The sequence below is a fragment of the Hibiscus syriacus genome, unplaced genomic scaffold (genome assembly GCF_006381635.1).
Source record: "Hibiscus syriacus cultivar Baekdansim isolate YM2019G1 unplaced genomic scaffold, ASM638163v2 tig00110429_pilon, whole genome shotgun sequence".
NCBI classification, from domain to species: Eukaryota; Viridiplantae; Streptophyta; class Magnoliopsida; order Malvales; family Malvaceae; genus Hibiscus; species Hibiscus syriacus.
The window spans coordinates 4,040,875-4,053,788 of record NW_024062733.1 but is presented as its reverse complement, the minus strand read 5'-3'; the positions used below and the strand labels follow the sequence as shown (position 1 = coordinate 4,053,788).

Genomic DNA, 12,914 nt, shown 5'->3' with positions numbered 1-12,914 from the left:
ATGAAATGGTTGATTTCTTCCAAGGATCTTCTCAAAATGATGTTAAGCCTTCCAATGAGATTAGATTTAATACCAATTGTTGAGTCAATCAAGAGAATGAAATAGCCAAGAGTGGGTGAATTAGCAATTTAAAATTTTGGTGGAAGCTTGAAAGAAAAATAGGAAATTGAACACAAGAATTTTAAAGTGGTTCGAATTTCTAAACCAATGTCTACATCCACTACCTTAACTATCCACACTAAGGATTTTCACAAATTCGCTAATTTGTATCAACCTTTGAGGATAAGGTGTAACCTTACAACTCCATTAATAATTATACCCCCAAATTCTTGAGAACACTCTCTCAAATAGAAAATTACAAATTTGAAAACTTTGAAAAACCTCACAAGGAAATAGTTTGCACAATTCAAGAACAAATAAGAACACTAAATAAGTAAAAGTAATTAGTACAATAGGGTTCTTTGAAAGCAAAAAGAATATTGAAGAATGTTAACTTTGATTTTGGCTCAATGTGATTGTTTTGGCTTTCTTTTTTTATTTCTTGTCTTCACATATGGCTTAAAATCTTGTTTTTATACCATCTCATTCAATTCTTGTTGATTGGGTTGTTGTGGGAGTTAATAGAGCCGTTGAGATAAAGTTTCTGTAATAAATGATGCCCATACGCCTAGAGTATCGATACTACCTACATTAATTACAAAAATTAGTCATTAGTAAGAGAGGAGTACAGGTACTCTAATGTGATTATCGATATTGTTATCAATACTCTGAGAATATCAGTACAAAAATGGTACACTGGAATCCCTTTTTTTCCAAAATCATAGAAGTATCAGTACTCCCATCCAGAGTATCGATACTACATAAATAATATCGATATTGTTCTTGTAGTACCGGTACTGTAGGGTTTCAAATCGACTTTTTGACCTTAATAAGAATTTCAATATTTGAACAATTTAATCGAATATAAACTTAATAATCGAATAGAAAATAATCTTAAAATTCCTTTAAAAATATTCATTTTTAGTATATCAAAATACAAAGCATGGTTCAACATGTGGCAAGTGTCAAAAGATCATGATTGGAATGTTGAAATAAAAGGTAAATAACAAGTAGAAAATCATAATGGTGGATGTCAGGTAGTGCTACAGTATTCACGAGAGCATTAGAAGAAGGATTAAATGGATGCATATGATATATGACAGTTTTTACTATGGTTATGCTTAAAACATTATATTCATGTGTCATGCAAGGATTAACAATATTTATTTAACAAGAATCAATCTTTATTAATTTTTACAAGGGAGACAAGCATTCAAGTTATTATTTATCAACCTTTGTGAGAGAACTTTTGAATACTTCAATGAGACATACATTGAAGGCCCACTTTTTTCTTATCATCAAGGCATTCAAGAAGGATAATTACATGAAGATGAGCATAAAATTTCAAGAGACACTCCCCTTTGGACGCATAAGATGTCCATATTCATCCTACACTTATTCATAAGAAAGCAAGCCATGGAAGTGAAACTCTTCACCTTGGACACAAATGAGTCTAAATTCAACCTAGAAAATATCCAAATTCATCATAGAAAATATCCAAATTCATCCTAGGATCTTTGAAATATTCGGCCACTATGGAAGAAAAGAAGAGACAATTCATTCATGAGTATTCTCATCATTAAGATGAAACATTAATCTCCTTTGTGCGACTCTTCATACTCAACCTATGAATACTATAAATAGAAACCTTCTTTTATTTATAAACACACAATTTTCATAGATATCAAGCCTCTTTGTGAGCTGTTTTCTTTATAGTTCTTTTGAGAACTTTATCGGCTTCAAGTTTGTTCTTATGACATTCATCCATTCTATTGTTTTATAACGTTGGTTCTTAGCTCCATATAGCTAGTGGGTCATGTTCATCCCCTACCACTTCAATCCATCTTATTATATTGTTAGTTCCTAGTTCTACATAACTAGTGGGTCACAATCCATTCCTACATATTCCATGCCTATATCATCCATTATTGCAACACCCATTTCCCGTATACGTTCCGTACACGAGTCATAAAAGCCACATGACTTTTGAAACATTCTCTAAAATTGAATATCAGTAAAAAATTTGTTTTCTTTAAATAAAACCATTTAATAAGATATTAAACACTTCTAATCTGATTAGCAATACTAGTTCATGTTATCCATATTAAAATCAATATAAAACGGTCCAGTTTATCTATTACAAACCAGTTTCCAAAATATTAAAATAGAGCTAATAGGACATTCATAAGTACATGCCACTAAACTAAGTAAAAAATTCCATCATAGGATGTCTTATTGATATTGCAGTATATTCCTTGATGCTTGGAGTTGCTCGGTACTCTTTACTTCTAATCTCAGCTTTTACCTACACGTGAAACCAACACACGTTAAGTATTTACTTAGTGAGGCATAGTAATACAAAATGAATTATACTTAAATATAAGCATATTCAAAAATATCAAAATACAAATGAAAATTATATAATTCAAATCAATACATCAAATAGGCTTGGTGAACCAATCTTCAATCAAATAACATGATAATTATCTTTAGTATGCCCAACATACCTTTCAATCAGTATTTTCTAATTTATCCTTTGTTTGCCCGGGATATGATGAATGAAAATACATAGTACCTGAGTTGCACTTAAATGCCTTAATTAAAACATAAGTATATCATATATATCAAAATCCATTATTTTCGTAACATTATCAGTTCTCTGGGTTGCACACGTAGTGCTGATACGGTCATTCATAAACATATTATGAATTTCGTGGGTTGCACACTTAGTGCATATACGGTTGTTCATCGACATATGATGAATTCCGTGGGTTGCACACTTAGTGCCTATACGGTTGTTCATCAACATATGATGAATTCTGTGAGTTGCACACTTAGTGACTATACGATTTTTCATCAACATATGATGAATTCCGTTGGTTGCACACTTAGTGCCTATACGGTTGTTCATCAACATATGATGAATTCTGTAGGTTGTACACTTAGTGCCTATACGGTTGTTCATCAACATATGATGAATTTTGTGGGTTGCACACTTAGTGCCTATATGGTTGTTCATCAACATATGATGCGTTCTGTTGCTTGCACACTTAGTGCCTATATGATTGTTCATCAACATATGATGAATTATGTGGCTTGCACACTTAGTACCTATAGTACACATAGTATTGATATACAAATGCAACATATATCTTTAACAACATACATCTATAACTCTTAATGTACATAATAAATGCACTCACATGGTATGCCTCGTTAGTATGCTTTAAGGATGTCCGGCTGTTCGGTAACTTTTTCTTTGCCCTTTTTCTTGCTTGTTTCAGAAGCTTGATTATGATATATACAAGCATCCATTAAGTACACATATCATACCAATGTTAGTATACTCGTTAACATTTATACTTTTAATAATACTTAAAAGTAATATTATATTCAATTTCTATCAAAATTCATCCTATTTTAATTTTTCAGACTCAATAGTATCGATACCCCTACTATTGTATCGATATTTCTCTACTATGGTACCAATACTCCCTTGCAGTATCGATACCATTTCTGCATTCTAGAATCTATGGTATAGATACCTTCCTCATAGTATCGATACCCACATCAATATCGATACTAATTTCATCAGTATCGATACTGTTCATCTGATTTTTCCCAAATTTAAACCTATAGTATCAGTATTGTTCTTCTAATACCGATACCTTTGCCAAAATTTTCCATTTTCAGCTCGATTTTTACGTAAATTTGGTCCAATTCCCTTATTTTTACCTCCAACAATACTAGTAAACTCTTGTTTACTTATCCTAACTAACTTTCCTTAATTTAGCTTCTTATAACATCTAAAATCTCCAAAGAACATCTCAAACCAAGAATCATAACGCTTTTTCTAACATGTTTTTAATCACATCCAATGATTCTAATATCTTATTTACTTATTTGACAAGTCAAATATACTAGTAAACATCAATAAAAACTCATATTCCAACATATCATTCAAAACCTACTTCCTTCAATCTCAAATATTTCACTAATTACTTAGTTTTAAACATCCTTGAACTTTCCTTAAGCCTCTATATTACTTAAGGTTTCAAAACTTGTCCATAAACTAAAGAATAAACTAACTCAAAGAGAACTTACCTTGGCTATGGGGAGAGCACGTGAACACAGGAAGAAGAAGAAGAAGAAGAAGAGATAATTTTGTTTGTTTTAACTTTCCCCTTTTCCCCTTCTTAGATCACTAATAAGGAAATGAATTTTAAATTCATTTCCCCTTAAAGGACCAAAATTCCCTCTTTATTCATCCATTGTTACTAATTGGTCTTAAACACTATTTCCAAATCATTTCTTATCCTTTATCATTTATTCAACTAAATCCTCAAATTTCAAATCTTTTCAATAAATTCACTGACCTTATATTTGGGGTATTACAATTACCTTCATTATTCTTTCATTTCATATAAACTACTTCATCCATTACTATTCCTTATTTCATTATAACTACAACAATATTCCTTTCAACCTTTCATTATTGATGTAATCATATCCTTCATTTCTTATCTTATTTGTATGTTCATTTTAGGGTTCAAACATTGCTTATTCAATCGCTTATTAGAATCACGATCGAACAAACACTACATATGATTCGGTAACATCATAAACGAATTCATATGAAGATCTCCAACACGGCTTCCTCGCCCATTTAGGGCGTTGGAAAAAAATTCCCCGTATAGGGCTGTCACTAAATTATTTCCTGAACTAGGGTGTTATCTATAGTCTCAAGGGAAAGACGCATAGATTACCATGCAACTTCATTTTTTTCATGGAAGACGCATGGATTACCATGCGTCTTCAAATTTGTAGAGACAAAAAAAGGTAGGTGGGGTGAATTTAGCTTGAAGACGGATGGAAATCTTGGTGTCCTCAACAAGACGCATGGATTACACGGCGTCTTCACACTCCACTGTAGAAAATGGCCTATCTTGGGAAATAATTTGATGGGTGCATTATTTGAGGAATAAAAAATTTGGGACACATTATCCCAACAATTTGACACATCCAACACAATAGACCTTGTTTTAAAATATTACTTTTAACACGTCAGAAAACATTGTATTATGTAGGAAAAATTAAAAACTTGTAAAACCAATGATTTATTCATACTAATCTTTTTGTTTTAAAGATTAATTATTAAGTAAATTATTTTTTTATCATTATATCAAATAAGTATGAATATAGGGTCCGTTTGTTTCACTGAAAATGTTTTCCGTAAAATGAATTACATTTTCTTGAAAACATTTTTTGAAAAATATTTTACGGTGTTTGGAAGAGGTTGTGTAAACCATTTTCCACTAGTTGATGAATTTTTTTAGAAATTATTTATTATAAATATTAAATACAATAAATAATATTATTCATCATAAAAAATTAATAATATTTTTCAAATATTAGAATAATTTATTTATTTATTATTAAAATATTATTTCTATAATTGTATTAATGAAAATGTTAAGATTAGTAAATTCTATTGAAATAAAAATATTATAAATTATATTAATTATTTATTAAATTAATAGTTTTATATTACATTTTGAAAATTATTAATTTATATATTTTAAATATATTTATTAAAATTTTATTAGATTATTATATTAATATTAAATACATAAATAATGTTATTCATTATTAATAATTTGATAATATTATTTCTATGAAATTAATAAATGATATAAATTTTATTAATAATTTATATATTATTAAAATAAAAATATAATATCTTATATTATTATAATATAATTGAGTATTTATTATAATATTAAAGAGATATAATCTTATATATTTAGAAATATTAATAAATATATTTTAATAATTAATATTTTGATAAAATGATATTAAAATCTTATATTAATAACAAATTCACAAAAATAAAATTATTTTGATCATTTATTCTTTGAAGTGAAAAGTTCGGAAAGTTACTTACGGAAAATCAGACTGTAATTCATTTTCCAAAAAATGCAAAAGAAATTCTATTGACCAGGAAAATGTTTTACGTTGATCAATCAGATTTCCTCCAACCAAACACTGAAAAATGAGAAAAACGTTTTCCGAAAAAAAAAACTTTACGTGAAACAAACATACCCATAATGTTTGTAAACATACACAAATTAATTTAGATTTTTAAGTTTTTAGATTGATTTATTTTTAATTTTTTTAAAAACGTTAATTTAAATTATAATTTTGAGTTAAAAAAAATGGGTATCCTATTATATGAACTAATAGGTGCTCGAATTTTACAGAAATTTGATTTATGGGTTACTCAGTTATTATGAGCCAAGACAGGCCGGCTCCTTAGTACCCAAAAATCTCTGGTATACGAATATAAACACCCCTAATTGATATATAAAATTAAAAGCATATTAAATTTGTTAATTTGATTATATGAATATGATTAATTTATTTTTGTATTTATACGTTGTATGTATATATTATTCTAAAATATACATTTTTTAATAATTTATTTTTTTCAGTAATTTATAATTTATCATTTTATATTTTGTGATATATTTAATTTCTTTTAATTTTTAATATTATTTTTAGTTTTTTAATATTTACTTTAATTTTCAATTCTAATATTTTTTGGAATATTTTTTATTTTTTTCTAAAAAAATTAAATCAGCCTTAAACTTAAAAAATTACTATGAACCATCGTGAAACACCGTGTCAACTCCTAAAAAAATTACTCATCAAACTTGGGGGGTGTTTCAATTTAAAGGTCACGTTGAGTATTAAAAAATTCTCGAATCACATTAATTTCTTTAGTAAAATTTAAGATCTCAAATACAATTAAAAAAAACTCTTAACATCGTATCAAAACTCCTCCGGAAATCGTTCAAACCATAATTTTTTAATGTCCCAAAACTGATTTGATAAAAAAATATAAAATTGAATTTACACAAGCAATCTCTAAACTGATACAAATTGGGAAATGAAAAACTCTGGAACCTTAATTAAATGATATGAACCAAAGAGGAAAAGGCAAAGAACCTTATAATGCTTGAGCTCTTCCATACCACAAATACATGAGCATGCTAGACTTATCAAAGACGTATACACAGAAAAAGAATAAAAACATCTTATTTAAAAGAAAGTGTTCTTTTACAAAACCTGACCTGGTTTTAGCTGACGAAATTATATGAAAATCTACACCAGTGATGTTCATTGATAGTACCATGTTTTTGTTATTGCATCCATATCCATATCAAATGCTCAAAGTTTTGCCATCAAACCGTCCTGAACAGACTTTGGTACACCATTTTCTTTGGCATCCCTGTCTTTAGTTTCCGATTCACAGGGATTAGGAGGGACATCGATTGCCGGGGAGCAGTTAAAGAATCCATGCGGCTGCACACAAAAGCCACTCATTAATCCAGATCTGTCACTCAAAAATTCCCATCAACAAGAAACAAAAAAGCCTAAATCATGTAGATGGCTACCATCAGCATGAAACCAATGCGCTCCACCGGCATAACAGGCCAGTCTTCCAATCGAGGGACATGTGTAATTCCAAATACATACCTGCAGTAATTAGTCATAATGCATCAGCTGTGAAATCTTAGTGTTAAAAAGTCTATGCCTTAATAGTAGAAGATCTATTCAACCAACCAGAGAACTATATCAGTTTCCTCAAGAGGACGATCCTGCTTGACCCATGTTGCCAATCCTTCACCGGCACGTGGATTTTGATTAGGAAACTCTCCCCCGGGAAACATCTCATCAGGAGCATACTGAGTAACCCAAAGGTTATGCTTTAAGAAAGCAGCTCTTCTTAAAAACTTTGCCTCGGGACCAGCTAACGGTAGACAGTTCGAGCCAGGTACAAGTTTGTAACCAGTCAATTGACCAATCCTGTTCACCGTCCTTGTATTCCTCACCTGGCATATGTTAAAGCATTTGGAATTATGCATTTACAATAATAAAAACGAGCACAAATATATAAATCTCTTATTTGTAAGAAAAAACATAATAGGGTATGCATTCTTAAGATTGTGCCATTACAATACTTGGTATTCCAAAAAGGTAGTCCCATGCCTCACGTCTTACATTTATCTACATACTGAAAAGCACAACTCAGAAACGATTGACAAAGTACTTACTCCAATACAAGTCAATCAATGCGACAGAGCATATAAGCATATTGATGAATATGATGGAGATGTGTTCTTATTTACATATATTATTATATTTGGTTAAGGAACTTGGTGTGTGTGTGTTACCAGGACTTGGGTGTTATTATTGAGTACTGGTATGCGTCCAAACACTAGCATGGTTTTTTGAAGTTAATCCTTGTATTTGGAGGATGCTTGTGTGGGGGGGGGGGGGGGGGTCATATCCTATACCCATGTACTGGATATGAGTCTTGGAAACGGGTATTACTAGAAAAATGAAGAGTCGGAGCAACATAGTGTGTCTGAAAAAAAATATATTAGAATGTCGATAAGGCTGAAATGACAAGTAGAAAACATAGCGGTTCTTGTACGTATCAATACCAAAACAAAAAATGGTACATCCACTTTTAGGATAACATTACTAACTACTTTGGTAGCAAGAGGAAAGAAATCATGTGATTACTAGAAAATAATGCGACAGAAAGAGAACCAGATACTTGTAAGAAAGGAGAAACAAAAGTTAGTTACTACAATTTTCTGGAGAACATAAAATCAAGTATTTTATGCAGTACAAGCACCTACATACCAAATAAAAGATGGACAATTTTTTGGCTGATAATATGAAAAATCCAAGGCATATAATGAGAAGAACAACTAAGCCTAAACAAGTAACACAAACAAGCAATTCAACACCAAAGATAAGTAATCCTTACAATCCAATGGCGAGCTGTTAAGGGATTACAATCACGCATGGATTGGAGTTCTGTTTTAAGCAGGGTTTCTTCCGCATAGAATGCATTATTATGAATGTTACTTTCCCCAGGTTCCTCAACTTTAGCATTAACCTCAACAACCTAGAAATACAGTAGAAACTATGGCATATGGTATAGAAAGGTTTTAAGATGTAAACAAATGATAATCCGAAAATTCAAAGTCATATACCTGATTGAAAGCTTCCCCAGGTTTGCAATCAATAGCCATGTTCATACGAGCAACAAAGAAGTGTTGATGAACTGGTGCATATAAACCTGGGGCAATCATTGTGCCATATTTTCGAGATTCTCCAGGCTGTAATGCTCCTAAGCTAAGAATTCCTGTAAGCATAACTTCAGCTTCAATCTTTCCATCCTGTAGTGACCAATAACAAATGGTCAAGAAATCGTTAAAAAGTATACAAAGGCATAACATTATAGAAGTTTATAACAGAGCTAAGATATATTATGCAAACTCCCTAAATGCGCCTTGAGACTTCTCTAAATGTTTTCAACAGTGTGTTTGTTTATTATATGCACATATTCATATTTAAATATAACTTCTCATCATTGTTCATATGCATTTTATATTTCATGTATACCATATATTTCATTCAGTTTTAAAATGATATGGCAACATTTTGCATCTTTGGCACCACAATTTAGCATATGTTATGTCAGTAGACTTGCCTGATAAAAGTGCCAGTAAAATCCATACTCATAGTTAGCAACAGTGCATATGAAAGACACTGTTAGCCTCCTAGACCTTCGAACTTCTGCCAAACCTGTTCTCCAATCTTGATGCTTCCATAAAATCCCGTGATCCTCTTCATGCAAACAGACACAATTTTCAATTGTTTCAACGCCTCCAGAGAAATCTGTAAAGTGAGCATCAAAGTATTTGATATAGCCGAGACAATCACATCCCTGTAACAACAATTTTTTAACAACTTTAATTTCATTAAAAACAAGCATTATATAAACTAAAAAATTTATAATACAAAGTTCTTATAAAAGAAAAAAGAAATTTATAATACAAAGAATAGAAAGAATAGTGACCAAACCTTCTTGAGAGAATGCGCATTTTTTCCAAGGCCGTCTTCTCCAGCATCAAAAGCGTTCTTTCGGTAATGTGGATCATTTGGATCTCCATATGGCACAACCATCTCCACAAAACTCAGTCTATGAGCAACAGGCCTTCTACCTCGACTACCATCTACATATGCAACAGAGTATATAACCAAACCCTCCTTTGGGGTGAAACCAATACGGAAATTCCACTATCAGCAATAGACAAAAAAAAGAAGACATTCATGAGTTTCTGCATTTAGCAAGAAATATAGCCAACTGAACAAATGCAGACCTACCTTCTGCCACTCAACAAACCGCCCATCAACACGAAAGCTTGGGCCTTCAGGCTGAACAATCTGTAAGGGTTTAACATCACTTCGATCAACTCCACCTCTTGTTTCTCCAGGAGTATAATTCCTCAAATGATCAGCTGGAGGTAAAGGGACAAATCTACGGTCTTCAAACTCAATCACCTTCATCTTTTGCATATCAACAAGTACATATATTCCCTCAACTGGACGAGCATAGCCATTTTCCATGGGACAGTCACTTTCAGTTCTACAGAATATAAGTGGTTTAGCAAGTCTTCTGCTAGGAGAATCAGCATCACCATGATAACCAACACACCTGTTCAAAATGGATTTAAACCCAAATGTACAAGTACAAGAGTATGAAGCAAATCAAAGAAAATTAGGCAACCATTTTATATGCAAATGAGATGCAGATATAACTAACCAAGGATCAACCATCACAAGGTCCATGTCCTCAATACCCCTCTTCTTCATTGCTTCTCGGAATGGAGGAAAGTCTTTTACAACAGCTTCACATTCAGCATATTCCATAGCATCCTGAAAGGAATTCAAAACTGAGAAATAAAATATAAAATGGTAACGCTTTTGGTATGTTCCACTTAACCTAAATTTTGTACTTGAACTTTTTTTTTTTGGGGGGGGGGGGGATGTCAAACATCCATACACAGGTATGTTGGATAATTCAAGGGATAAAAGTGTCTAAACAGCGCAACAGTTAACTGCAATTACTCTAAAATTCTAAAAATCTAGCAATTGGAAAATTATAAAGTATAGATGTCCATGCAAGGTGTTTGATTTACCATAGGAGGCTGAACATCCGGAACAACTTGTGATGATATCACTTTTCCCCTGTGATGCCCTCCTCGAGTTACTGCATGTACTTCTGATAACTCGACAATCCAAACACTTGTCTCATTGTAATTTTTATTATAGACGACCAATCTAGCTCGCCTGAAAGGGAGCTTGGTAGGGATCACTGGGCCATTTTTGGTCCTGGGAAGTAACGACGGTTGGAAAGGTGGGAAGAAATAAGCATCTGCCAAAGCAACAACATGCTTTCCTGGCTCCAAAAGAACAACTTCCACAAAGCGCATGCTATCTCTTACCTGAAAACCAAAAAGAACAAAAAAAAAATTAGCTCGACATTTCATACAACAAACAATCAAAAAGTCTTGAGCACTGTGATTTGGAAAGGATAAATGGAGGGCAAATAAAAAGGCATTATACAGAATTAGCAACCTCAGGAGTAGCTCCGGCAGCCCTGACAGTAGAAATTGAGACAGAGATCTCAGCAGCAGATAAAGGGTCCAACGGATGGCTTGTTTGAGGCCTTGTCAAGATTTGAATCCCTGCACAATCAATGAAGCAACCATTTTTATCCCAGTAGAGAGAAAATCCTTATACAAATACCAGCATAACTCTCAAACGCGTTGGCATAGATTAAACACAAATATTCGTGGATGGTTAATATCCGGGGAACGATGCAGTAAATCAAAATATCTGAAAAACAAGAAATAATAGAGAAAGAAAATCGAAATAACATGTAAAACGGCCAGGATCTAAAACGAAGATCATTTGAAAAGCCAACACATTTCTCACAACCGCTAGAGAGTGAGACCTTTGGTGGAGGCAGTGGCGGAAGTTTCAGGAAGAGGATCAACGGGGCGAATCAAGGACGCCATGGAAGCTTTGGTGGCTCGTTGGTCGTCGCGTCGATCGGAAGAGATGACGGTCCAGTCGTGCAGCATATTGGAGGAGGAGGCAGGAGAGGCGGCGGAAACGCAACATGAAGGGGAAGAGGATGAAGAAGAAGAAGAAAGAAGCGTCGTCGTTTTCTTAGCTGAGGCCATTGTAAAGGGTTTGCAAGCTCGCCAAATCCACCGCAGTAAGTCTCAATACGATCCACTGACATACAGCAAAACTCGGTCCGTCGACTCTGAATGTCTCACTCTTGTATCTATTTACGTAAGGAAACAATAAAGAGAAGAAAAATGGAGCAAATTCAGATCAAAGATTGAGTGAGAATCAAAGCAAAAGGAGGCCTTTTTCATGGGGGAGAAAAGAGATTTGATTGCCAATGAAAGAAAAGGAAAGCAATGGAGATCGAGAATAGGGAAGGCCATTTATATACTACACAGGGAACCACGTGCATCCATCTCCCTCTTACTCCCGTCTTGGGTTAATAATTTCCATAGATTCTGTGATTGATATATTTTTAAGTAGGTTTTTATATAGTGTCAGTAATTTAAGAAATATTCTTCTAAAAAACAAGCTGGCTGCCATTAATATTAACAACAATAGTTTTTAACAATGCATCAAGAAAAACATAGATACAAATATAAAAAAAAATATAACGATAGAGTTTTTTTTAGTTATAATTAATTTGGTTTTATTTTGGTCATCTATTATTAAAAAAATTAACGGTGATGCTGACGCGTTATCATAAGATAATATCACATTATTATTAATTTTTTTAAAAATAATATGTCAATAGTTCTGTTAATTTTTTAACAGTATGTGAATAAGATGAAATCAAAACGTAATATTATATA

The 12,914-nt window shown here is 32.3% G+C and overlaps 1 protein-coding gene across 1 annotated transcript; it reads right to left on the bottom strand.

The window, feature by feature from the left end:
• Window positions 1-7,278: 7,278 nt before the first annotated feature.
• Window positions 7,279-12,423, bottom strand: LOC120124868 (copper methylamine oxidase-like). The gene is made up of 12 exons (XM_039143438.1): window positions 11,981-12,423; window positions 11,602-11,711; window positions 11,163-11,468; window positions 10,787-10,899; window positions 10,348-10,678; window positions 10,045-10,260; window positions 9,671-9,907; window positions 9,171-9,356; window positions 8,942-9,082; window positions 7,726-7,994; window positions 7,557-7,638; window positions 7,279-7,464 (listed from the first exon to the last, which is right to left on the bottom strand). The coding sequence occupies exons 1-12, from the start codon at window positions 12,210-12,212 to the stop codon at window positions 7,330-7,332; spliced, it is 2,358 nt and encodes a 785-aa protein (XP_038999369.1). The 5' UTR covers window positions 12,213-12,423; the 3' UTR covers window positions 7,279-7,329.
• Window positions 12,424-12,914: the final 491 nt, after the last annotated feature.